Source organism: Trachypithecus francoisi, unplaced genomic scaffold (assembly GCF_009764315.1).
Source record: "Trachypithecus francoisi isolate TF-2019V2 unplaced genomic scaffold, Tfra_2.0 Lachesis_group2, whole genome shotgun sequence".
NCBI classification, from domain to species: Eukaryota; Metazoa; Chordata; class Mammalia; order Primates; family Cercopithecidae; genus Trachypithecus; species Trachypithecus francoisi.
Window position 1 is genome coordinate 110,494,087 of NW_022681465.1, and position 23,487 is coordinate 110,517,573.

The 23,487-nt window shown below is 52.6% G+C and overlaps 5 protein-coding genes across 17 annotated transcripts in view; 3 read left to right on the forward strand and 2 right to left on the reverse strand.

The window, feature by feature from the left end:
• The window catches only part of LMAN2 (lectin, mannose binding 2), a 37,135-nt gene extending 35,964 nt beyond the window's left edge, over positions 1-1,171 (forward strand). Inside the window, exon 8 of the mRNA XM_033180041.1 lies at positions 897-1,171. Within this exon, the coding sequence (XP_033035932.1) occupies positions 897-994 (98 nt within the window). The 3' untranslated portion in view covers positions 995-1,171. The remainder of the gene's footprint in view (positions 1-896) is intronic.
• A 518-nt stretch (positions 1,172-1,689) lies between these two features.
• MXD3 (MAX dimerization protein 3) lies at positions 1,690-6,868 on the forward strand. Of its 2 annotated transcripts, none has more exons than XM_033180045.1 (6): positions 1,690-2,218; positions 2,496-2,601; positions 3,284-3,313; positions 3,441-3,555; positions 6,006-6,189; positions 6,777-6,868. In XM_033180045.1, the coding sequence occupies exons 1-6, from the start codon at positions 2,149-2,151 to the stop codon at positions 6,851-6,853; spliced, it is 582 nt and encodes a 193-aa protein (XP_033035936.1). In that variant the 5' UTR covers positions 1,690-2,148; the 3' UTR covers positions 6,854-6,868. The 2 variants fall into 2 exon arrangements, with proteins under 2 accessions (XP_033035936.1, XP_033035934.1); XM_033180043.1 differs by lacking the exon at positions 6,777-6,868 and adding an exon at positions 6,267-6,767 and having other exon boundaries at positions 1,851-2,218.
• Positions 6,869-7,000: 132 nt separating this feature from the next.
• Positions 7,001-10,193, reverse strand: PRELID1 (PRELI domain containing 1). Its single transcript, XM_033180042.1, has 5 exons — positions 9,889-10,193; positions 9,122-9,347; positions 7,986-8,099; positions 7,794-7,872; positions 7,001-7,548 (listed from the first exon to the last, which is right to left on the reverse strand). The coding sequence occupies exons 1-5, from the start codon at positions 9,978-9,980 to the stop codon at positions 7,400-7,402; spliced, it is 660 nt and encodes a 219-aa protein (XP_033035933.1). The 5' UTR covers positions 9,981-10,193; the 3' UTR covers positions 7,001-7,399.
• Positions 10,194-10,220: 27 nt separating this feature from the next.
• RAB24 (RAB24, member RAS oncogene family) lies at positions 10,221-12,494 on the forward strand. 3 transcript variants are annotated; one of them, XM_033180046.1, is made up of 9 exons: positions 10,221-10,553; positions 10,640-10,788; positions 10,882-10,950; positions 11,108-11,186; positions 11,296-11,363; positions 11,443-11,542; positions 11,761-11,811; positions 11,952-12,014; positions 12,132-12,494. In XM_033180046.1, the coding sequence occupies exons 2-9, from the start codon at positions 10,672-10,674 to the stop codon at positions 12,194-12,196; spliced, it is 612 nt and encodes a 203-aa protein (XP_033035937.1). In that variant the 5' UTR covers positions 10,221-10,553; positions 10,640-10,671; the 3' UTR covers positions 12,197-12,494. The 3 variants fall into 3 exon arrangements, with proteins under 3 accessions (XP_033035937.1, XP_033035938.1, XP_033035939.1); XM_033180047.1 differs by having other exon boundaries at positions 10,221-10,549; positions 12,132-12,490; XM_033180048.1 differs by having other exon boundaries at positions 10,257-10,276; positions 12,132-12,490.
• Positions 12,495-13,715: 1,221 nt separating this feature from the next.
• The window catches only part of NSD1 (nuclear receptor binding SET domain protein 1), a 178,076-nt gene continuing 168,304 nt past the window's right edge, over positions 13,716-23,487 (reverse strand). For 7 of the 10 annotated variants that reach the window (XM_033180030.1, XM_033180039.1, XM_033180034.1 and 4 more), the window contains 2 exons: positions 22,027-22,231; positions 18,166-20,093 (listed from right to left, as the gene is read on the reverse strand). In XM_033180030.1, coding sequence (XP_033035921.1) covers positions 18,466-20,093; positions 22,027-22,231 — 1,833 coding nt within the window. In that variant the 3' untranslated portion in view covers positions 18,166-18,465. Of the gene's footprint in view, positions 20,094-22,026; positions 22,232-23,487 lie in introns of all 10 variants that reach the window. The other 3 variants (XM_033180036.1, XM_033180029.1, XM_033180037.1) reach the window with 2 other exon arrangements.

Consider the following 23,487-nt stretch of genomic DNA (forward strand, 5'->3'; position numbering starts at 1 on the left):
AGTCCTTGGGTGGACAGATGGGAGCCTCTGCTGGTCCCCTACTGTTGAAGGGCCCTGAACAAATCTGATTTATTCACCTTAGTTTGGAGGATTTTAAAATGTCAGAGGGAGGCCAGCCTGTAATCCCTGCACTTCGGGAGGCTGAGGTGGGTGGATCACCTGAGGTCAGGAGTTCGAGACCAGCCTGGCCAACATGGTGAAACCCCATCTCTACTAAAAATACAAAAAAATGGTCGGGTGTGGTGGCTCACGACTGTAATCCCAGCACTTTGGGAGGCTGAGGCGGGTGGATCACGAGGTCAGGAGATCGAGACCATCCTGGCTAACATGGTGAAACCCCGTCTCTACTGAAAATACAAAAAGTTAGCCAGGTGTGGTGGCATGCGCCTGTAGTCCCAGTTAGTTGGGAGACTGAGGCAGGAGAACCACTGAACCAAGGAGGCGGAGGTTGCGGTGAGCCGAGATCGCGCCATTGCACTCCAGCCTGGGCAACAAGAGCAAAACTCTGTCTCAAAAGCAAACAAACAAGCTGGATGTGGTGGCGGGTGCCAGCTACTCAGGAGGCTGAGGCAGGAGAATCGCTGAGATCGTGCCATTGCGCTCCAGCGTGGGCAACAGAGTGAGACTCCGTCTCAAGCAGAAAAAAAAAAAAAAAAAAGACGGAAAGATGGCAAGGAGAAAGCTGATAGGTAGTCACCTAGGGCAGTTGTGCCACAATCTAATCAAGATAATGACCAACACCCACTGGGGATCCAAGGCCATGTGGACAGGAGTGGGTGAAATGGTCAGGGGTGTGGACATGAGTGGGTGAAATGGTCAGGGGTGTCACAGACTCAGCCCATGGATGGCAGTAATGCTCCACCCTGCTACAGCTACTTTCATCTTCTTGTTCCCAGATGTGGCCCCACCTGCTGGTGCTGCGGCTAGAAGTCATCACAGCCACTCCTTCCGCCGGCTAGGAGAGTCAGGTTCAAGAAGGCTTCATGGACTCTGAGTAAGGCAAGCAGGGGCTGCCTGGGAGGCAAACGCCGGCGTCTGGTTGCACTGCCTTTGAGATGCGCGGCTCCTTCCTGTCATGGGCACCGCAAAAGCATTGGCTCTGATCCTTCAATCCTGTCTCGGGGTTCCTGAGGCTTAGAGACGGAGGTCACCTCCTGAGTCATACACAGCTGAGACATCAGTGACAGGAGAGGACCCCAACTCTGTGGACACCAGAGCTCCGGAAAAAGCCATTTCGCGTGCCTCCAGGGTATGGCCTGCCTGAGAAAGCTGTCACCCCGCTGACGTTTTCGTAGCAACAACATCTTCCTCACAGAAGAGGAGGGGGGCCGACAGATTATTCCCATTCGACACAGTAGGAAGCTGGGGTCCACGGGGGCCTTCGGGGGCAGATGGCAGGCAGGCGTGGGGACAGGCCCCGGAGGGCAGGAGCCGGGGCCGCTGCCCCTCCGCCGGCGCCTGCGCGTTGCGGCCCAGCTCCCCGCTTAACCCCGCCCCATCGCTCGAGTTTTCAAATTTGAAACCTGCTTCTTTTCCCGCCCGAACGTGTGGACCAGCGGCGGGAGAGGGCGGGGCGGAGCGCCAGCCAATAGGACATCAGAGGCTCCTCGACCCCGCCCCGAGCATGACGACAGCGAGCCTTGAGAAGCCATGGGCGAATGCGCGAGCTGCGGCCGGCGGGCCCCGCCCCCGCGGCGCCCACGTGTAGGGGCAGGGCCCGGGGCTTCCAGGGGACCACCTGGCCCCCAAAGCGCCGTGCGAAGTGCGGGGCTAGTCACTAGCACTGGGCTGGAAGCTGAGATCAAAGACGCCAATGAGCCGGTGGGTGGATGAGTGAGGCGGGCAAGAAGCAGCACCCGTCAGCCTGAAGGTTCGCTCCAGGGCCAGGCCTGGAGCCGGCGCCCTTACCTGCCCCTGGAGAGTCTGAGACCACTCGGGGCGGGGCGGCTGCCGGAGGTTGGGCTGTGGCTCCGTGGCGGGTTCCAGAGGGGCGGAGCCAAGGGCTGGGCGTTCCCGCGGGCGGGGCTTCTCGGGGGGCGGGGCGGGCCCCTGTGTTTGTTGCACCGTGTCAGTTACTTTGAAACAAAAGTGCTGCAGCCGCTGCTCCAGCCGGCACCCTAGGCCAGCCCGCTGACTGCTGTTGCCGACATGGAACCCGTAGCCAGCAACATCCAGGTCCTGCTGCAGGCAGCCGAGTTCCTGGAGCGCCGTGAGAGAGGTGAGGAAGAACCCTTGGCTGGATTCCGGGCGGCGACCTCGCTGACACGGGCCTGGACTGGACCTGGCTCCTAGCTTGAAGGATGCACTGCCCTAGGACAGTAATCCCGGGGCGCCTCGCCCTCAACTCGAGAGGAGTCCCGGGGCGGTTAGAGCAGGGAGGGGTGGGGGAAATGGTCCTGGCGCCAAAAGCCTTTCCCTGACCGTGCTGTGCCTGGGGCTCCCGGTGGGACCAGGTCCAGCCCCAGCCTGACGCGGGCGGGGGCTCTCTCTGGCAGAGGCCGAGCATGGTTATGCGTCCCTGTGCCCGCATCGCAGTCCGGGCCCCATCCACAGGAGGAAGAAGCGACCCCCCCAGGCTCCTGGCGCGCAGGACAGCGGGCGGTGAGGAGGCCCGGGGCGGCGGGAGTCGGGGTGGGGGTGGGCGCCGCCCCCGGTCGGGCCCTCCTCTGCCCACTTGTTGTTTGCATCTTTTGGGTCAGGTGTCCTGCTCCAGGAAGGGTTCAGACCCCTCCTGCCATCTCCCCACTCTCCAAACACACTCACACCTTTCTATTCATTCAAGGACTATTTCTTGAGCACCTCTAGATGTGCCAGGAACTGCGAACAGCAATTGGGGTCCCGCTTCCACCCGCACTCCCGCACTCCACACATCAGGCCACTCACCTGCTCCACTGGCTTCCTCCTTTTCTCTCCTCTCCCCAGCCCTTTGCATATGCTGTTCCCTCCTATCTGAATGCCTCTCCCTCCACTACCGGCTTGGGAAACATCTATTTCTGCATTTAGCTGTCACCTCTGTCTGGGAAGCCCTTCCTGACCAGCTGGCAGGGCCTTGTTAGGACCTCCGTACCCACCTGGGCAAGCTTCTGTTAAGCATTGGCTGCATGTGTCTTTGACTCCCCTCGCCCTGCCAGGGGACTCTGGTGTCTGAGGCCAGCATGAGGTCTCCACAGGGGACTTGTTTGGGGCAGACATCTGTAGTGGCTCTTGAGCCACTGGGGGCCCTGGGATTGGGGCATGGGCAGTAGCTGATTCCCCTTCACCTCGTCCTCTCTGGCATTGGCAGGTCTGTGCACAACGAACTGGAGAAGCGCAGGTGAGTCCCAGTCCTGCTCTGACAGCGCCAGCCCCCAGGGGCCACCGCCCACTGGCCTTCCTTCCCCTGCCATTCCTGTGGCCAGCAAGGTGGGACTGGCACTGCCCTCCAGACCTCTTCCCCACAGGAGGGCCCAGTTGAAGCGGTGCCTAGAGCGGCTGAAGCAGCAGATGCCCCTGGGGGCCGACTGCGCCCGATACACCACACTGAGCCTGCTGCGCCGCGCCAGGATGCACATCCAGGTGAGGCCCCTTGCTACGCCCGGACTGGCTTGCCCTGGTGTATGGAGGGCTGTGCTATGGAGGGGCTGGTGGGACTGGGGAACAAGGCCTGAAGTCAGAGCTCAAGAACTGTGTGACTTGGGACAGCTCTCTTGAGTTTTAACTTTCCAGATCCATTAATGGGAAGAAAAGCAGACAATAACTCAGAGGGTTGTTGAGGCTTAAATGAGTTCACTCTTAAATGTTCACTGTTGCTGTTACAGCTGTTATCACTTAGATCCCAGCTGTGAGACCTTGGGCAAGTCACTTAGCCTGTCTGGACTAACCTTACCTCCTGCTTGAGGGGAGAGGATGGCTGTTGAATTCTGTGATGGGATGTATGTGGGGGTCCTTGGGACTGTAGAGGGTTGGTCCTTGCTCTCCCCCTCTCCCTTTCAAGGCCTCCTGTTATGGGCAGTCTATCCTGGTGCCACCTGGGAGGCAACTCCAGAGACAGGAGGGGAAAGGACTGCGAAGACGCCAGTCACTGGTCCTCCCAGGGCTGCTCTGCTGCTGCTGCTGCTGCTGCTGCTGTTGCTGCTGCTGGGGCTGAGCTCAGCGCCCCCTGGTGGACAGGAGTGGATGTGCTGAATAAACGCCCAGGTGGCCCAGGCCATATCAGAAGTGGCCTTGGAAACCACAGGACTTTTCCTGCCCTCCAGAGGAATATATGGAGGCACAGCTAGGCTGAGGGCCAGCAAGTCGCACAGCTGATGGGAGGCAGATTCAGGAACCATGCCCAGTTCCCTGGCTTGCGTTATCTCCTCCGACAAGTGTTTTTTGAGCACTGGTTCCGCTAGGCCCTATTCTAGGCACTGGGGGCTGTGGCACACGTAGACCTACGTGCTGTCAGTAAATAAACCACAGCTGTGGTAACAACTGCACTGCCCCCCGGCGTCTGTTTTTACCATCATTGTGGCTGAATAACACTCTGGTTGGGTCATGGCCCAGTTTCTTGCACGGAGCTTGCCTGGCCTGGTTCTCGGATGGGTGATGTGTGCCCCTCAGGGGCTGGCCGGCCTGTGGGCAGGACCTGGGGAGTGCTCTTTCTCTGGGGCCCCATCACCCCCATCCTGGATTAATTCACCGGCCTCCTCCCAGCCTTCCTGTTTCCTGTTTTGCCTCTCCCAGGCTGTCTTCTACTTTGCTCTAGAATGATCTCTACAGCACACATATCTACCCAGGCCCATCTCCTGCTGAAAACCTGCCAATCGCCCCTGACAGGACAAAGCCTCCGCTCCTTACTTCCTGTGAAACTCAAGGCCCTTCATAACCCAGTACTTGCCAGTAGGCTGCTCTTTTGGCCTCATCTCTCCCCATGTCCCACAGAAGCTGAACACTCCACGCTCTCCTCAGGCTCCCTCTGCTCTGCCTTGACGTTTCTTCCTCCCTGTGTTTGCCTCCACGGCTCTTACTCATCTTTCTATGCCCAGTCCAAACGCCCCCATGGCCCAATTCTCCCCTTCTTGTTGAATGACAATGTAAGCTTCTGCCCACTGAGGGCTGTGCCTGGGAGAGCCCTTGGCTTTCCAGTCCTTGGAACTTCAGGGCTGGCAGAGCTTGGCAGGAGGTAGGGGGATGGGAGGGAGGGTGTTAACGCCTTCACACTCTCGCTCTTGCAGGGATTGTGACCAGGAGCTACAAACTGGCAGCCTTTGTTTGTTCAGTAGTTTTCTAAAAATTTAAATTAGTTGTCAACCCCTCAAAAGACATTTGACAGGAAAAATCTGACTTTCCAGCTAGCTTCTTGTAAAGAAATGGGGGGCCGGGTGCAGTGGCTTACACCTGTAATCCCAACACTTTAGGAGGCCGAGATAGGCAGATACCTGAGGTCAAGAGTTTGAGACCAGCCTGACCAACATGGTGAAACCCCGTCTCTACTAAAAATACAAAAATTAGCTGGGCATGGTGGTGGGCCCCTGTAGTCCCAGCTACTTGTGAGGCTGAGACAGGAATTGCTTGAACCTAAGAGGCAAAGGTTGTGGTGAGCTGAGATTGTGCCATTGCACTCCAGCCCGGGCGACAGGGCAAGACTCTGTCTCAAAAACAAAACAAAACAAAACAAAAAACAAACGGGGAGACCTTGTAGTACCAGGCCTGTTTCCCATGACAGCACATGCCTGGCACCTGAGCCACAGTGTACACGCAGCAATGCACCCTGCCCCCACTTCCCACCACTGGACACCACAGCCCTCCAATCCTTTATCCTTGACTAGGCCCCCCCACCCCCAATCTAGGCAGCGCCCTCACAGGACGTGCGCATGGCAGGAAAAGGGCTGGCTTTCTGAAGGATATGGGTACAGCCCTCTGGGGCCTCACCTGCCTGGAGTGGGCGCTGGCCCTGTGGCCGTGGCCTGGTACTTAGTGGTGTTGGGCTGCAGCCCGAGCCCCAGGCCACTAACCCCAGCCCCTTGCTCCTTTGGGATCTGCAGAAGCTGGAGGATCAGGAGCAGCGGGCCCGGCAGCTCAAGGAGAGGCTGCGCAGCAAGCAGCAGAGCCTGCAGCGGCAGCTGGAGCAGCTCCGGGGGCTGGCAGGGGCGGCTGAGCAGGAGCGGCTGCGGACGGACAGCCTGGACTCCTCAGGCCTCTCCTCTGAGCGCTCAGACTCAGACCAAGGTGAGTGCCCTGAGGCTGAGGGGTTGTGTGGCCCTCGGGGCGAGCCAGGTCTTCTGATTGGACCCCTCCCTGCGCAGAGGAGCTGGAGGTGGATGTGGAGAGCCTGGTGTTTGGGGGTGAGGCCGAGCTGCTGCGGGGCTTCGTCGCCGGCCAGGAGCACAGCTACTCTCACGGTGGTGGCGCCTGGCTATGATGTTCCTCACCCGGGGGGGCCTCTCTGCCCTCTGCTCGCGCCAGGCCCACCTGCCAGGCAGGAGCTCTTCCCAAGCCTTCAGGGCTGCTCGGAGTCACCTGTTGGAATGGACTAAAAGGACCCTTGTGTGGGAACAGGTGCTCCGCAAACACCCTGCTGCCGGCTGCCAGGCAGGCCCTCTGGAAGGGGAAGGGGCAGGACTCATCAGGACCTCCCTGGACCCCTGCAGGGCAGGCAGCTTGGGCCTGAGCCCAAGCATTTGGCTCTGCTGCCCCCAAGGGGACAGGAAGCCTCTTGGGCCTCTCCCTTCCTGGACAAGGGCCCCTGGCCTTTGCCTCACATAAACTGTACAGTATTTTCATTAAAAGCCTCTTTCATAACTTCCTGTCCATAGTCTTGCCTGATGAAAATGGGGGAACTCCTAACCACAAACCCACTGGAAGAGGAAATAAGATCAGTTCCCATCGCTGACACTGCTGGCCGTGCCAGGCAGTGCACTTAATCCTCACAACTCGGAGGCTGTTCTGTCTCCACTTCACGGGTGGTGGAAATGAGGCTGAGTGACGTGACTTGCCTGAGGTCCGAAAACGGTGGAATCAAGATTCAAACCAAAGCCTTCCTACTCCAGAGCTGGGGCTGACTGAATTTAATAAGTATTTATTGTCTATTATGTGCTAGATACTGAGACACTTCAGAGAACAAAACCAAAAGCCCTGCCCTCGTGGGGCTTACAGTCTAGCACTTACCACCAGTTAACCTGCAGGCTACCTGCAGCCCCGGGCAAGTCACCGCACCTTTGTGCCTCGGTCCTCAGCTGCCCCATGGGAGAATAAGCAGACCTGGCACAGATGTGAATCACGTGCCTTGGTGTCCTGCAGATGCCAAACTGCCTCCCCACAACCCACCACCCAGACAGCAGATAGGGCTGGAAGTTGATTTTGAATGATAAAGTACAACGGAGGGAGGGCAGAGGGGCTAAGCCTAGCTGTCTGGGGTGCTGTGGTGGTGGTGGGCTGGCTACACAAACTGCTGCTGCTGCTGCTGCTTCTTGGTGGCTGCCTTGCTGGCAAGGTCCTTGGCCCTCTCTGTAGCTGCCAGTGCCGTCTCCTTTGCCTTCTCCTTGGCTTCCTTGGCTGTCTCAACAAGTGTTTTGGAAGGGGCCTCGCCTGTCGTGAAGGGCAGGCGGCTGGCTTCAGAAGATGCCTGAAAGACCAACCTCATTTCCCTCCCCCATGCCACTGACCTCCCCTGGGCCAGGCTCCACCAAAAAGGTGGTATTCACCCTCCTCCCACCCCCAGTACAGACAAGAAGTCCCAGCTCAGAGCAGGGCAATGACTGACCCAGACTCCACACCTGCTAGGCTGAATGAGCCTCTCCCTACGAGGAATCTCCACATACCCAGAAACTCACCTTGTAGCTTCGCCAAGATATATTCAAAACCCTTCATAGTCTTGGTCACATTGCTTTTGAATCGGGCAAGACCAAATTCCTGGCATAAGATGAGAAGGGGAAGGATACTGAGTTGCCCATTGACCCCAGCCCAGCCCTAATACCGAAAGCACTGGGTCCCAGAGCCCCAACAGCCCCAACAACACTGCTCACCTGGACAGCTCTGGAGACACCAAATAAGCTAGAGGAGACCCAGGCTTCCCGGCGGATTTCGGTCCAGCCACTGTTGTCAGAGTTCACACAGTAAACACATCGTTCCTCCACCACCTATGCAGAGAGGCCAACCACAACCATGGAAGAGTCTTTCATTTTGCCAACTTGCACATAAATTTGACTCCCTGTCTCTTTTCATGAGGCGAAGCGATACAATGAAAATCCATTCCTTCCCCTGACTGTACCACCAAGTGGCACTGACAGAGCACAAAGTCATAAATAAGGTCATTTTGCTCTTGAAAACTTCTCTTCTGACCCTTAAAACTGAAGGCAAAAGGTCTCTTAAGATCAACGAAGGGCCTTCCAGCCCGTCCTGCTCCTGGATTTTGTTTCATGCATCTATACACATGCAGTGTTTTAGTCACCTTCCACCGACTGCAGCTCTGGAGCTTCCTGACAGTCCAAATAAACACACTGGCCTGGCGCCCTGGCTCCCGCCTGTAATCTTAGCACTCTGGGAGGCCGCGGCGGGCGGATCACTTGAGGTCAGGAGTTCCAGACCAGCCTGACCAACATGGTGAAACCTCATCTGTACTAAAAATACAAAAATTAGCCAGGCATCGTGGTGTGCGCCTGTAAACCCAGCTCCTCAAGAGGCTAAGGCACGAGAATTGCTTGAACCTGGGAGTTGGCGGTGGCACTGAGGTGAGATCATGCCACTGCACTCCAACCTGGGTGACAGAGTGAGACTCTGTCACCAGAAAAAAAAAAAAAAAAAAAAAAAAAACAAAGAAAAGCACTGCCTCCCCCCACTCAGCATCACTCCCGTGAGTCCAGCACATATCTGTGCTGTATACCCGATGGGAGCGCTTTGCATTTAGAACTTAGGACAACGAAGTAAGATGGTTACCCCTCCCCTACTGTCTGAATGAGTCGAAGGACAGGTCCAGAGAGGATGACCAGCTGAAAAGAAAATCTGAGGTCATACTCTACAGCTGTCAACCCTCAGTAACCCAGACCTGCCTCAGACCACAAAAGCTCCCTTACAGCTCTCTAGCCACATGTATCTGAGGAGCTCTCTATCTGGCGGGGAGGGGAGAAGGGGAGGTGCAGAATCACAGCAGGAGGCGTCTCACCATCAGCCGGGCGTGGTTGATGTTCCAGGTGAAGGTGGTCATGGTCTGATTCTGTGGGTCCACAATAGAGTCCTCCAGGATGTACACCGAGTGAGCAACATTGGCAGGAAACAGTCGCTCGGCCCAGCGGGGCATCCTGTTGGTCTTGGTCAGGAGTCGCCGGGACAGCAATTTCTGGTCAGGGGTCACCTCCCGGTGTACTATGTCTTCCGTCAAGACATGTTTGCTGCAGGTGTCAGGGTGAAGGTGACCCTCATGAGCCTGCCCCTAAGAGATTGCCCGAGGGGATTCCCATTTGGAGTCTCCGGGCCTAGAGAGGCCACGCCTTCCTGTAACCTTGCAGGGTGGTATGTGCTATGGGTCATACCAGAGTCAAGGGCCCAACCCAGGGCAAATTCCAAATCCCGCCATCTGACTGACCTGGATTCCTGCCTTCTAGCAGCAATGGACCTCATGATTTATTGCACCCTAGGAAAGCGCCATGGGCAGAGGAATAGGATTTCCAATCCCAAGATCCCTCCCAACTCCCATACTGCCGCCTCTTCTTGTCTCACCACACTGAGAAAAGAATCTTACACTAAAGTCTCAAGCAAACCACCGCCCAGGCCCAACCTCCCTTCAGGACCTTGCAGGCCTAGCCTGGCCGTTTCCCCGATAAGGTAGGAGTCGATGTCGAGTCCTTCCTGGTCCCATTACTTGGGGATTACCCATACTTGGAACTCCAAATAGCGAGATGGCGAAGTTTTGCTCTACCAAACACCACGTACCTATAGGGATTCGGGTACCGCTGCCAGAAGGCGGCGAACACTTGGTCCCAGGAACTCCGGAGCACGCTCTGGCCCAGAAAATACTTCACCATCGTCCCGGCCGGAGCGGGCTCAGCACCCGCGCAGCATCAGGGGTGCGGAGCCTGGGAGGCACGCGGGGGCCGGGCCGGGCCGGGGCTTGGTGCACAGCCGCCGCCAGGCTCGTAGCTCAATCACCACCGCACCGCGCCCAAGCAGCTGCTACCGCCGCCGCCATAAGTTGTCCGGCCGCGCGCTACTTCCGGCGCAGTCACACTGTAGCCATCGCTTCCGGCGCCCGCGCCACGTGACCTTGCGGCCCCGCCCCCTCGCCCTCTCGCTCCCTCCCGCGGGAGTCGCGGCGCTGCGGGTAGGAGCCGGGTTGCAGGAGACCCCGGGTTCGGTTGGGATTCCCAGCCAAAACGGAGCTTAAGCCGGGCAGGCGAGCGAATGACGGAGTAGCGAGCTGCACGGCGGCTTGCTGCGCTGTTGAGGACGCTGTCCCGCGCGCTCCCAGGCCGCCCCGGGGTTTGGGGTCTTCGAAAGATAATCGGCGCCCGGAGCCGAACAGCGGGGGCACACGGGGCGCTGCCGAAGTGCAAGGCCACTGCCAGAGCTCGAGCTCGACGCGCTGTCTCGAGTCGTAGGTTGGCGCCATTTGGGGTCGGGGTCTGAGGCTTGGGCGCTGCCTGGGCCGAGCGGAGATCGGGGTTTGCCTCCCGTCCCCGCTCAGGACCCTGACTTGGCTGAGGCGGCCCCGGGAGCATGAGCGGGCAGCGCGTGGACGTCAAAGTGGTGATGCTGGGCAAGGAGTACGTGGGCAAGACAAGCCTGGTAGAGCGCTACGTGCACGACCGCTTTCTGGTGGGGCCCTATCAGAACGTGAGTGCACCCGGAGGGGCCAGGCACGGTGGGCGGAGGGGGGGGTGGCGGTAATCTGCACCTATGGCTCGGATCTCTTCCCTCTCGTTGCAGACCATCGGGGCCGCCTTCGTGGCCAAGGTGATGTCGGTCGGAGACCGGACTGTGACATTAGGTATTTGGGTAAGTCCCCTGGGCATCTATTCTTGGGAGACTCATTCCTGAGGAGGTGTAGGTCCTATTACTGGTTGATTTGTGGCCTCATAGACCCGTTTCCTTATCTGAAATAGCGGGGTCTGGAGAACATGGCCTTAAGTTTGACTCAAGCCTTACTCTTTAGGACACAGCAGGCTCTGAGCGCTATGAGGCCATGAGTAGAATCTACTATCGGGGTGCCAAGGCTGCCATCGTTTGCTATGGTAAGGGCTGGGGGGTTCTGGCCTGTCCCACAAGAAGAGATGGGTGCCAGGCTAGCCAGAGAACAGCCCTTGACCAGTTGGTTATGTCTCCTGCTTGCCGCACACCAAGACCTCACAGACAGCAGCAGCTTTGAGCGAGCCAAGTTCTGGGTGAAGGAACTGCGCAGCCTAGAGGAGGTAGGTGAACAGACCTCACTAGAAGACTAGGGGCTGGGTTCTGTTGGTCTGTGGAGGTGACCCTTGTCTTCTGTCTCAGGGCTGCCAAATCTACCTTTGTGGCACCAAGAGTGACCTGCTGGAAGAAGATCGGAGGCGTCGACGTGTGGACTTCCACGACGTCCAGGACTATGCAGACAGTAGCTGCTCCTCAGCCCTTTGGGGGGTGGGAGTGTGTGGCTGTCTGGGTGGATCACAGAAAATAGGGACTGCCTTGGCTGCCAGGGCAAGGTGCTCTAGGAGGTCTTCCTGGCCTCCTTGAACTGTGGGGTCCAGGAGACTGCCTGAACTGCTAGCCCTCCCTTTTGTCTGTTTATCTAATTCTCAGGTATGAGGCTTTAGTCACTTCTCTTTACAGATATCAAAGCTCAGCTCTTTGAAACATCCAGCAAGACAGGCCAGAGTGTGGGTGAGTGCTGTGCTGGGGCCTCACAGCAGGAACACACAGGGGCACCAGAGGAAGCTGAATAGGGCACAGAGGGCTGGGTCACTGGGAGATCCCAGGGCTACTGGCATTGGGCCCTCACTGATCATCATTTTTCCTGCCAGACGAGCTCTTCCAGAAAGTGGCAGAGGATTACGTCAGTGTGGCTGCCTTCCAGGTGATGACAGGTGTGTGTTTCCCCAGCCTTTATGGAGACTTACTCTAGGCCCACAGCATCTAGCCCCTTTCCTGAGTTACCTGATCCCAACAGAATGGTGCTGAGCTGCCACCTCTCTCTTTGACAGAGGACAAGGGCGTGGATCTGGGCCAGAAGCCAAACCCCTACTTCTACAGCTGTTGTCATCACTGAGTCAGCACTCACCTGGCCTGGGGGAATTAAAGGAATTCCCCAGAAGGGCTGGACCCAGCTCCTTTCTGGGCTTGGGTAGTCAAATGTCTGAGCTACCCCAGGTCCTCATGTCAGCAGAGGTGGCGCCTGCCTGTGCTGGCCCATGGAACGGAGACAGCATTGGGCTGACTGTGGGCATGAGGAGGGATAAGGGCTGATTTGGACCCCAGGCTTCTGGCCTGGACAGCACTTGTGTCTGCAGATTATTTAAGTGGCTTCTGATCTGTAAATAAAATGAATGCACTGTGAATCACACCCAGCCCCTTTCCCTGCTGTGTGGATTGGGTGTCAAGACACCTAGTTCTTTCTGGGGCCACCTGGCTGGCCTCACTGCTTATATTAAGGCTCCTCCCAACTCTCATTTTCCTTTGGAAAACAAGACTTTTCTCCCCAGGGTTACTGAGATACTGGGGCTGGGGTAGTACAAAGCTCACAATTCCTTCTGAGTGCATGAGTTGCATCAAAATAAAAGGGTCAAGCATTCCTACTTCAGACAGGTTGGTCTGACTGGCTCTACTGCATCTGTCATGTTTGGGACCCTATGTCAGACCTGTGACTCAGGTTCTGAACTTCCCAGTGACATCCTACAGTGTGGTTTAATGGTAGGAAAGTTCTAAGTTCTGTAAGCCAGAAAGGTCTAATGGATCCAGACTTGGTTCCAATTCAGCTGCTAATTTAGACTTAAACTCTCATCTTGAGTTTCTCATCTGTAAAATAAGGTGACTCCTATGCAGCCCAAGCATTGGGAAGTGAAGAGTAATTCTAGTACTAAATGTTTTTCCCAATCTTCCCAAGCACTTTTTGCTGAAAGGGCAGGAAGTTCAGGACTAGGTCACAAAGGGAAGCAAACTCCCAAGTTTTCCCCAAAGTCTTGAGCCTTGAAGATCCAGGTATTTCTGAGGAATCAGGTGTTATTGTAAATAGGGCTGACACTTGCTGTTCAACCAGAAGGAAATTTATTGCAGCCCTTTCCGGTATGGAGGGTGTGGCCCCAGGCCAGGGGCTTTGCCTTAACAGTTTATCCTCTGCCTCTGCTTTCCTGCCTTTATTTAGGCCTAGGCTGAGTCCTCCGCAGTGGCCAACAACTGCCTTGGAAGAATGTATAACTTAGCCAACATGGACAGACTCACACTCAGAAAGTGCTTTGGTTCCACTTCCTTTTTAAAAACCAGTTCCTCAAACTGCCCTTCCTTCATGAGTGATGGGGCTTCCTGTGGAGGCAGACTGAAACTGACACCAGCCACTCCCAACAGGAGAGAGAGAGGCTTGGGCAGCCCTGTGGCTGCTGGGAGGAAACACACTACTCCCATGACATGCATAGGTAGGGCTTAGGAAGGGCTTAGGTCCACAGCATCCCTGCCCCCACTGCACCGGGTACTATCTCTGGGGCTGGCTTCTGCTCTCACCCCAAACAATCCTCCCTCCTGTTAGACTACAACTCCCCACAGCCAATAAAACAAAACACAGGGCAAGGGCCATATATGAGTAAAGTTAAACTTTACTTTACAGTAATTTTTTTTCTATATACAAAGAATTACAGTACATGTTTATGGGGACTCCTAACACAGGGCTCCCCTCTTTTTCACTAGGAGTTTCACTTACAGCTGACAATCTATGGGGGTGGGGGTGGGGGGCAAAAAAACGATGGACCTTGGCTGATCCCCCCGACCCCTTTCTTAACAATATAGATAGATGTATCAGCTTGCCTCTTTGCCAAGACCTAGGAGGCGGCTCTGCCATGAGCTGCTGTGTGCTGCCCTCCCCACCTTCAGCACACTCATCTACACACACACAGGTAGCACCCACCTCGATGAGACCGCCTTGCTCTGGCCTGCCCCAACCCTGGAAGTTGAAAACACTAGAACCATTTATTTCTGCTTCTACTCTCTGTGCCCATCTCTTGTCCACAAAACTTTGCTTAACTTCCAGGACCTTACACCTGAAGCCCCACAATAACCTGGTGTTTTGAAGGTCATGGGAAAGCAGCTCTAGAGAGGGAACCACATAAGCAGAAACAGCGCATGTTAAACTCGAAACACTTCTTCCGAGGTTGTGGATTTCTAGTTTAATTATTTCCACTTCCTTAGAAAATATTACCCTTAATCTTCATAAGCAGTAGAGGTGCTTCCGTGAGTGGAAGAGGTAGAGAGGGGCAGAAGGGAGCTGAGGAAGACCCAACAACCAGAGCTCTCTAACAACCTGCTCCAGGCAGTGTGGACGGAGGCTATGGACAAGGTGGCCCCAGCCCTGAGAAACTCAATGGCCACCTTCACATGGATACAGGATCTCTTCCACCTCTGGATTGCACTGGGCCACTCCAGGGTTGGGTGCAGGCTACATTGAGGATCTTCCTTCTCCCTACTTTTAACAAAGCCTCAAAGAAACTTTTCTACATAAAATCTCCTCCCAAACAGGAACCCGGGTTTCTTGAGCTGCCAGTCCCTCAACCCTTGGCAGTGCTTATTTATACCGTGAAATTAGCACCATCATTACATTTTTTGTGTGTGTACAAAACAATGATCTATTCTTATTTCAATTTACACTATAGCAGCCTCTGGCCCTGTTGCACTGGCCCTAGGAAGCTCAGCTGAGAACTAACTGGCCATAGCCAATGACAGGCTCCCACAGCAGCTACCAAGCAGTGACCTGGAATGTCTACACATGGAACCGCTCAAATGAGACTCAGCAAAAAAGGGGCTGGAGGCAGCTCCTTCTCTGCCGTGATCTCGGAGAGGTTAGGACACTGGGCTCCTCTAACCTGGCTGACAAACCCCAAGAGGATGACAGTATCATTTTTAAAACCTTAGGAAAATCTGCCTTATAGGAACTAAGGGTAAAACCTATCCAAGTTTCACGCTGTCCTCATTACTCCCTATGGGGGAAGCTGCAAGGACCAAACTTTCTGCCATTCTGTTCTCAGGAGGCAACATTAGAATTACAACCTGGGAGTCCAGCTCCAGTGAGCAGACAGTGCCGAGCCTGGGAAGGATCAACAGGATGTTTCATGCCCTGACCATAGTGTGGGGTGAAGGATGTAAAGAACAAAATAACTATTTTCATCAATGCTAAAGATTTGGTTCAGAAGAGGGTCAACACAGTGATTTAAGTCATGTCAAACTCAGTAACAGGGTAAAGCAGACATTTAAAAATGAGGATGTTTCTGTATCAATGACAGCTATTTTGCTATTAGACAGGGTTGGCTCCAGCAAGAGAAGCAAATGAGGCTTTGAATGTAAATTTCAACATTTTTCATAATCTTTTTCTGACTTAGCAGGGCTAGGAAATGTATTGGCTTTCTAGCTACCTATGAAGCATTTCAACTTTTACCTTGTCCCTGGAAAAGGCTTCCTGGGGAGCTGGCTCCAAGGCAAACACTCTTGAGATCTCAATTTCCAAGCGCATACCCAAATACCATCCTGCGTAAGGACCAGAAGTTTTCTAAGATGAAAGATTTCCTTTTCACTCCAATTCACATCCCCTTGGAAAAGGGGTCTTATAAGTTTCAGGAGACGTCCCACAGGGCTGGCAAGGCCACTCCCTCCCCTTCATCCAAAAGTCACATTTCCCAACAGTTGTTCTGACTCTGCTTCTAATTGGATAGTGACTGCTTTCATGATTTTAACAATCTAGTATCAGATGCTGCTATTGGTGGGTCCAATAGATCAAATTTCTAGTTTCCAATGGTTTTCCAGTTTCCATTCAATGGCCCTTGAAGGAGGCCCAGATGTCCATCCATTCAGATGAAGAACTGCTCCCCAAAATGGCTCAGAAGCTGTTTTCCCAGGCAGGTCTGGAATGAAGCCTCCAGTGAATGGCAGAGAATGGAAAGAACCAAAACAAAACCACAAAGCAGCCAATCATGGCCCCTTTCCCTTACTCCCTCCTGTCCTGTGAGACATCTAGACTGCTGTCAAGTTGATTACCTACCAAAGCCTACTTTAGAGAAGCTAGTTTAGGATCAAACTTCTCCACTGAAAATTTTTACATGGCCTGCACGCCCTCCCCCCGCCCCACCCCAAATTCACAGTTTATTCATGAAACAAAGAGCTACGGTAATTTAACACACAACATAGTGAAAGGAGACTCTGACAGTGCAGTGCAGGTATCTTTTTCTGATCACAACTACAGATGACTGGAGAGAAAAGGGCACAGGACTGGCACCAAGCAAACCCTACTCAAATGACCTAAAAGATTAGGGAAAGGGACCTACTAGCTGCAGTTATATACTTATTATTCTCACACATGATAAATACTTAATATAATGAACTTTAATGTTCTGGGTGAATTTCTTTAAAAATATCTTTTTCATGGTTTAAAATTCTTTTAAAAGAAAATAAGATGCTTTACGTTTTCTCTTCCTTTTGAACAAAGAGCTTTTCCTCTTTGATGATGTGGGAAGAGAGGGAGGATGAAAGGGGAGAACTAGGCAGGTGGAATTCACAGAGGAGATTCCGAGGTCTCAGTGAAATGCAGGGATAGGCCCCTAAACTCAGGAGAGCCCTGCCCAGCCTCGTCCCTCTGCCTGAGTTCAAGTGTCTCAACCTCAGAGACAGACTTTGGGAAATAAAAGCAGATTCTGTTTTTAATCTTTAGATAAAGCGCAAATGCTTCTATAATAACTATTGTTCCCGCTGTGGAATTGATGGGAGTAACCTCAATAAGAAATTGAGGAAACTGGGACCAAATACGGAATCCTGTTGAGAACGTGAGAGCCATAACTAAAAGATAATGGCCAGGAGACATTAGGGCCAGGGGATGGCCTGCTGGCTAAGTTGGCAAAGCAGAGAGGTAAACATGTTGGTCTAAGGACAAAGGAGGGGTAGGTAAGTGGGAGGAAACTAGCCAAACAGTACTTCCTGTTGGCAGTCTGTGAGCTGGGTGAATGGTAGGGCAGGGTAGCACCAACAGATTTCCCAGCCCTTGGGCCCCAGCTCAGGGCAGCAGTAACAGATAATCAGCAGTTATTAGGAGTCATCTCTTAGCCTGGACATTGCTCTAAACATCACCTCTCGCCAGTCTTCAGGGAAGGGTTCTGGCTTGCCTTTGAGCTAAGTCAGCAGGTAGGTGCTCTCCATACAGAGCACAGCAATTCTCAGGGAGGCGAAGAAGAGGACTCCCTCCACTCAGGAGGGAAAAGGATCGGGGAAAAGAAGTTTCCCATCAGGAGCTGGTACTCTTCCTGAAGCTGGTGTGTCTAGCTCAGAGCTTGCCAGAGATTCCCTATGCCCACTGCCCGAGGCTCTGAAATCTGAAAGCACCTGAGTGTTCTAGGGAAATAGGGATGGGGTGGATTCATGTACAAAGAGAAAAATAGGTAGAAACAAAAGCAAAGAAAGAGAAGCTTGCCAAATGCCTTCTTCCACTGCTGGAAATCTACATTCGCACAGAGCCCAACTCCCCCTGACCACCTGCTCCTCCAAGGACTGAGCTTCAGAATCTGCACAGCCCAGACAAACGCAGCAGCGGCTACCCCAGCCAACAGCCTCGCTTGGCCTCAATGCAGCACCCTTCCTTCCATCTATAGAGGAGACCTCTGTGAGTGTGCGTGCATGCACACGCACCCATGCACATCCCAGCCAAGAGACACTTCCTCAACACAACCACTTCTGGTGCCACAAAGGACATTTCAAAATGAGTCTAAAACCCCAGAGCCCCTCAGAACTTCCTGTTACTTCCTGGTCAAAGGTTCCTGAAAGCCTTGGAATCCAGGCTCACAGGGATGAGGCCTGATTTACCTCTGTCTCTCTCATCAGTGACTAGCACCCAGCCTAGAACACGTGAATGCTCAGGAAATCGCCACTGATTTGAAAGAACACCATTTTCTCCCGAGGGTTCCTAGCCCCTCAATGGGGCTCTGTCTGGTTGGGGAAATCGCTTTGAGAGCCCCTATACCTTCCAACCTGACCAGCGGAATTGAATTCCATACTTGACTCCAGAGTGGACTTTTTATTTCACGATGACCATGTGGAAAAGTTGGGGGAAAGAGACCCAAGTCTGTCTGTCTCCTTGGTTGGGGCCCACTGGATTTTCAAACATGGTTCACACAACCATAAGCCCCCACTGGCTAATGTCACAAGAGTTCTGAGTGTTGGGATATGAGGAAAGAAGAACAGTGGGAAAGTGTTGGGGGCAGATCTGGTTTTTTTTAAAGGGGGAAAGAAAGGAAAGATTTCCCCTCCCCAAATGGTACCCTGGGGGCATCTTGTTTGTTCATGTGACATTGATTGGTATTACTTCTGTTCTGATTCTGCACACTTGCGACTGGAAGGAGCCTGGTTAAGAGCTGGAAGTGTATTTTGCTCTGGTTTGGGGTCTTGCCCTCTTCCAAGAGACCAGCAAGTCTGTGCCAATGTCTGTGTGCTCCCAGGAGACCAGCAAGACTGTGCCAGTGTCTGTCCAGCCACTATGGGCCAGAGCCCTGCCCGTGATGAGGCTTTTCCCAGGGCCCAGGGACTTTGCTCTGTGGTTACCAACTTCTTTTCTTCAGTGGGGAGGGAGGCTGGGGCCTTCCCGAGAGATCTAAAGGACTGCCCACTCCTGGCGGCAAGTGCAGGTAGTTGCTGGCCTCCGACCATCTGCTTCGCCTGCTTCACCAGGCCCGGGACTTGGCTAAGAGGCCCTGGGTTCTGCTCAGTCCCTGCAGGAGCTCTTCCTGAGGCCTGAGTTGTTGGCTCATATAAAAAAGCCTTGGCAGGAGGCTGAGAAAGAAGTCTGGCCTGGGTGAATGATTTAACAGCTTGCCAGGGGTCCTCTGAAGGGGCTGCTGCTTTCCCAGATGTCTGAAGAGGATCTGACACACTGCCTTTCTCAACAGCTCTCGGCATATGCCCCAGACCTTTGCTGGCAGGCCATGAACTCGACTCCAACACTGGCATCTTCTCATCAGCCTGTGGTGTGACCTCATGAGGTGAAGCTGCCAGCTCCTTCTGGCGAGGAGTTAGGTCTATGAGATCCATCACCAAAGCAGCTCTATTTTTTGACTGAGTATTCTGGTCCACAGGCCTCAGTGCTTTTTCTTTAGCTACAAGGGTCTGGACCACAGCTGACAGTACTTTCTCAGGAGGCGGGAGTCTCTGGGACAAAGAGGCATGGGGTTTGTCAGGGGGCCTGTCTGAAGTCTGGGGTTTGGGACTGCTGGTAATAAGCAGTCTGTCTGGCGGCGGAAGTCTCAGGCCAGTGGGAACTGGGGTTTTCTCCAGTGACTGGGGCCTTGGGCTGGCAGCACCTATGGATTTATCCAGCCTTGGGTCAGCCGTCCCCAGAGGTCTTTCCAGTGGTTGGGACCTGACTGAGGGTGAGGAGCTTGGGCTGGTCACTGGAGAGGGTTTGTCGCTTAGCTGGGGTCTTGGTCCTGCCACTGCTGGTTGCCTGTCCAGTGGCCTCTGGCTGGAAACCAAGGATTGGGATTTGGTCCCTGACCCAGCAAGGTCTCTGACTTTATCTAAAGGTTGGTGCCTGGAGTCAGTTCTCTCAAGAGGTCTTTCAGGTAGCAGTGGCCTCTGACAAGTCCCTGCCAGAGCTTTTTTGGAGAGCGACAGCGTCTGGTTGGTGTCAGCAGGAGGTTTATCTGACATTTTGGGTGCCTGAGCAGCCATTCCTGTTGATTGCTCTGCCAGGTGAGTGCTTGGCCCTGGAGGCAGTGGTACTGGGGGAGGCACATACTCACGGATCTCCCCAGGTTCCAGAGGATTGGGCCCACAGGGGTCATGTTCAGTACAAGACAGACGCCCATCCAGTTTGGAAATGAAAAGCATCCCTTCTCGATGCTGCTTACAAAAGGAGCTGGGGCACATCTCACAGAAGGAGGCTGCTTCCTTCCCACAGATGTCACACTGATGCCACGGACATTCCCATTTCCCTGAAAACACAGAAGTAAAACAAAAGTTTAGGAAAAAAGAGATATATATCACATGGGCCATGGCTATGCTACAGTCCGAACATGTGGATGATGACCTTCCTTCACACTGCCCCTGGTTCAGAGAGCTTATGCCACTCACCAGCCACCTCTTGCCCCAGAATTCCAGCTTCTTTTTCTGCACAGAATACATAAAGTAACAGCGAATTATCAAATAGCAACTACTATCAACTAAATATACAAGCAGAGGAGTAAATCGGTATTTCTATGACTATTTCCAGCAAGCAGGTGGGGGGCAGAGAGGCAGGGACACCATAACATGAAACTTAAGATATTACTTTCATATTTTTGTAATCTCCATTTGTACTATACAGCTTTGAAATAAGCAACTCAGGCCGGGCGCGGTGGCTCAAGCCTGTAATCCCAGCACTTTGGGAGGCCAAGACGGGCGGATCCCGAGGTCAGGAGATCGAGACCATCCTGGCTAACACGGTGAAACCCCGTCTCTACTAAAAATACAAAAACTAGCCGGGCGAGGTGGCGGGTGCCTGTAGTCCCAGCTACTCGGGAGGCTGAGGCAGGAGAATGGCGTAAACCCGGGAGGCGGAGCTTGCAGTGAGTCGAGATCCGGCCACTGCACTCCAGTCTGGGCGACAGAGCGAGACTCCGTCTCAAAAAAAAAAAAAAAAAAAAAAAAATGAAATAAGCAACTCAAAGAGAAATATCCTGGCTATTTAGATTCCTGCTTATTTGCTTATTAACAGCAATAGAAAAGATAAAAAATTATGAAAAATGGAAGATTGTATACCTTTGTTCTAAGTCTTGAGACCAGCACAGCAGATTATATGTTGTTTACATGGAATCAGTAAAAAAGACCCAAAGCTGACCTAAGCTTTTATCTGCCTCCCTACATTTCATGAAACCTGAGTCTTGGACCAGGGACAGTGTTTCCACCTTCAAATCAACTACACCAGCTCCCACTCCTGGCACATAGGCAAGACTGGTTCGATCATAGCCTGTGCCAGTGACGACCCTGAGCAGTTGATTCTGAAACAGTTCTATTTCCTGGCACTGACAGGTCAATGTGATGGCCTTGCCCTCATTCTATCTCAGTTTCTTTTACTTCAAGACTCTGTCCAATATACACTGAAGGAAAGCCAATTTGGGGACAAATTCCTTTTACGTATACCCCAAAGTTCTTAACCTTCTGCAATTCTTGGAAGCAGGTCACTAGTAATGTATAATCTCTTCACCCTGGAACAGCTCCCTACTGGTTTCTCTTTTTTTGTCCATTAAAATAGACGGCATATCCAAATCCCTAAAATCCTCTAATACAAACTACAAATTTCCTGGGTACCACATCCCCCTGAGCAGCTTTCTCACGTATTAACTGATACAACCACATCTACTTTAGAGGAAAACAGTCTACTCTGCATGGGGGGAGATCACACTAGGCGTAGGGGAGCAAGGTAGGAAGTGCTAAAATGGTGGCAATCCATCTCTCAGTGACTAGAACCACCTAAAGGCTTTAACTATGTCAATCTTTCTTTCTCTAGAAAGGCAACATGATTGAATAGTCTTGGAGTCAAAAACCCAGCTCTCAATCCAGCTCCTGGATCTATGTATGAAATGTCACTTCACCTATCCTAATTCTGTTTCTTCACATGCATTATGGAAGAAAACCAATCATTATGAGTTGCTAGGGGGATGAAATAACATAAATGTAAGTAAAGGACTTGAAACACAGCAAGTGCATTGCTGTTCCATTCTTCATAACTAAGAATTCTAAGCCTTTGTTTTCATTATTTCCAGAATGAGAAAATAGACCATACCCCTCAAAATTATGCATGGGAAGACCAAATGGCACTTTCTTCAAGGCTGATGCAAATGGCATGAGACCCTGAGTATGATGGAGAGAATGGATTTTGGCACCAACCTGCTGGTCGCTTGGTCAGATTGAGACAGTCTGCATGGTAAACTTTTGGGCAGCCTGGCTTCTTGCAGGAGACGAGCTGGCCGGCATCACCGCAACTAAAACACTCATCTTCCCGCTCCTTTGTGATTTCACCCTGGGTCCTGCGCTTCCCCTGTTGCTTCTTCTTGAATTTCTTTGACTTTTCTTCCGTGGCAATGGGTTGATTCTACAGGTCAGATATTGAATAGTCAGCATTCTGTCAACACATTAGTACCAATCTTAACCAGGTTAACTATCCTCTCTGAGCCTCATTCTCTTCTCTGGGAAAAGTGATTGTCATGAAGATAAAATGCAGGAAAAGTACCTGGTATATCACAGATACGTAGCAATAATTACCACTTTTGTATCAACTACTCCTGCCACCTGAACAAAACAGAAGACAAAAATCGTTGTGTTTTTGCTGATACATAAGGCTGGTGTTAAATGTCATGCCTTTCATAAGTTTTATTAATTAATTTATTTATTTTTCGAGACGGAGTCTTGCTCTGTTGCACAGGCTGGAGTGCAATGGCGTGATCTAGGCTCACTGCAACCTCCGCCTGCTGGGTTCAAGCGATTCTCCTGCCTCAGCCTCCTGAGTAGCTGAGATTACAGGCGCCTGCTGCCACACCTGGCTAATTTTTGTATTTTTAGTAGAGACTGGGTTTCAGCATGTTGGTCAGGCTGGTTTCGAACTCCTGACCTCATGACCCGCCTCCTTTGGCCTCCTAAAGTGCTAGGATTACAGGCGTGAGCCACCACACCCAGCCAAAGTTTCACTTTTATATTTGTCTACTTCCAAAACTAAAGAAGACTTCTGTGTGTGTGTTTAAACATGCCTATTTCTCGTTCATTCAACAAAGCATAACCGAACTTACTATGAGCAATGTGTTAAGACACAAAAAAGTTAATTCATGGTCCCTGCCGACAACAAGACTATGCATCAAGTCAAATTAGCTTCATGTCCACCACTCCTAAGACGGACCCTGGAAGAGCCAGCAGATGTCCTCTCTTTGTTCATCCAGAAACATCCAGGACCAATCTGTAAGGCTTACTGGAGGTCCATCCTATTCTGACAGACCAATGTCTACACTAAAAGCACACAGTGATCTCTCATTTCTCAGTTTCTGCTCCAGCATCTACCTCTCACTGACTCCTGTGAAATGCTATCCTATGCAGACATCGAGGATGCAGAAACTGACATCCGCAGTACACTTAACACCATTAAGTACGGGTTAAACTCAGTTAGTATTTTAACTTATAGGAAACAAGTTAACAAACATCTCAAGGAACAATAAAGGTAAATCAACGAAACTAAACAAAAAGCAAAATAAAACCCAATATAATATAGAGGTGATTCTCCTTATTTAACAAGATTTAAAAACGATCATTGAGTGCTCTTCATTTTCACATTATTGATGAAAATTATTTACTCTTTTCTGG

Excerpts from the sequence above, each read along its gene's own strand:
- MXD3 (XM_033180043.1), top strand. The coding sequence starts at position 2,149 with ATGGAACCCGTAGCCAGCAACATCCAGGTCCTGCTGCAGGCAGCCGAG. Across the intron at positions 2,219-2,495 it reads CCTGGAGCGCCGTGAGAGAG|AGGCCGAGCATGGTTATGCG; the intron begins GTGAGGAAGAAC and ends TCTCTCTGGCAG. Across the intron at positions 3,556-6,005 it reads GCGCCAGGATGCACATCCAG|AAGCTGGAGGATCAGGAGCA; the intron begins GTGAGGCCCCTT and ends TGGGATCTGCAG.
- PRELID1 (XM_033180042.1), bottom strand. The coding sequence starts at position 9,980 with ATGGTGAAGTATTTTCTGGGCCAGAGCGTGCTCCGGAGTTCCTGGGAC. Across the intron at positions 9,348-9,888 it reads CGGTACCCGAATCCCTATAG|CAAACATGTCTTGACGGAAG; the intron begins GTACGTGGTGTT and ends TGACACCTGCAG. Across the intron at positions 7,549-7,793 it reads TATCTTGGCGAAGCTACAAG|GCGAGGCCCCTTCCAAAACA; the intron begins GTGAGTTTCTGG and ends CCTTCACGACAG.
- RAB24 (XM_033180046.1), top strand. The coding sequence starts at position 10,672 with ATGAGCGGGCAGCGCGTGGACGTCAAAGTGGTGATGCTGGGCAAGGAG. Across the intron at positions 10,789-10,881 it reads TGGTGGGGCCCTATCAGAAC|ACCATCGGGGCCGCCTTCGT; the intron begins GTGAGTGCACCC and ends CTCTCGTTGCAG. Across the intron at positions 11,364-11,442 it reads AACTGCGCAGCCTAGAGGAG|GGCTGCCAAATCTACCTTTG; the intron begins GTAGGTGAACAG and ends CTTCTGTCTCAG.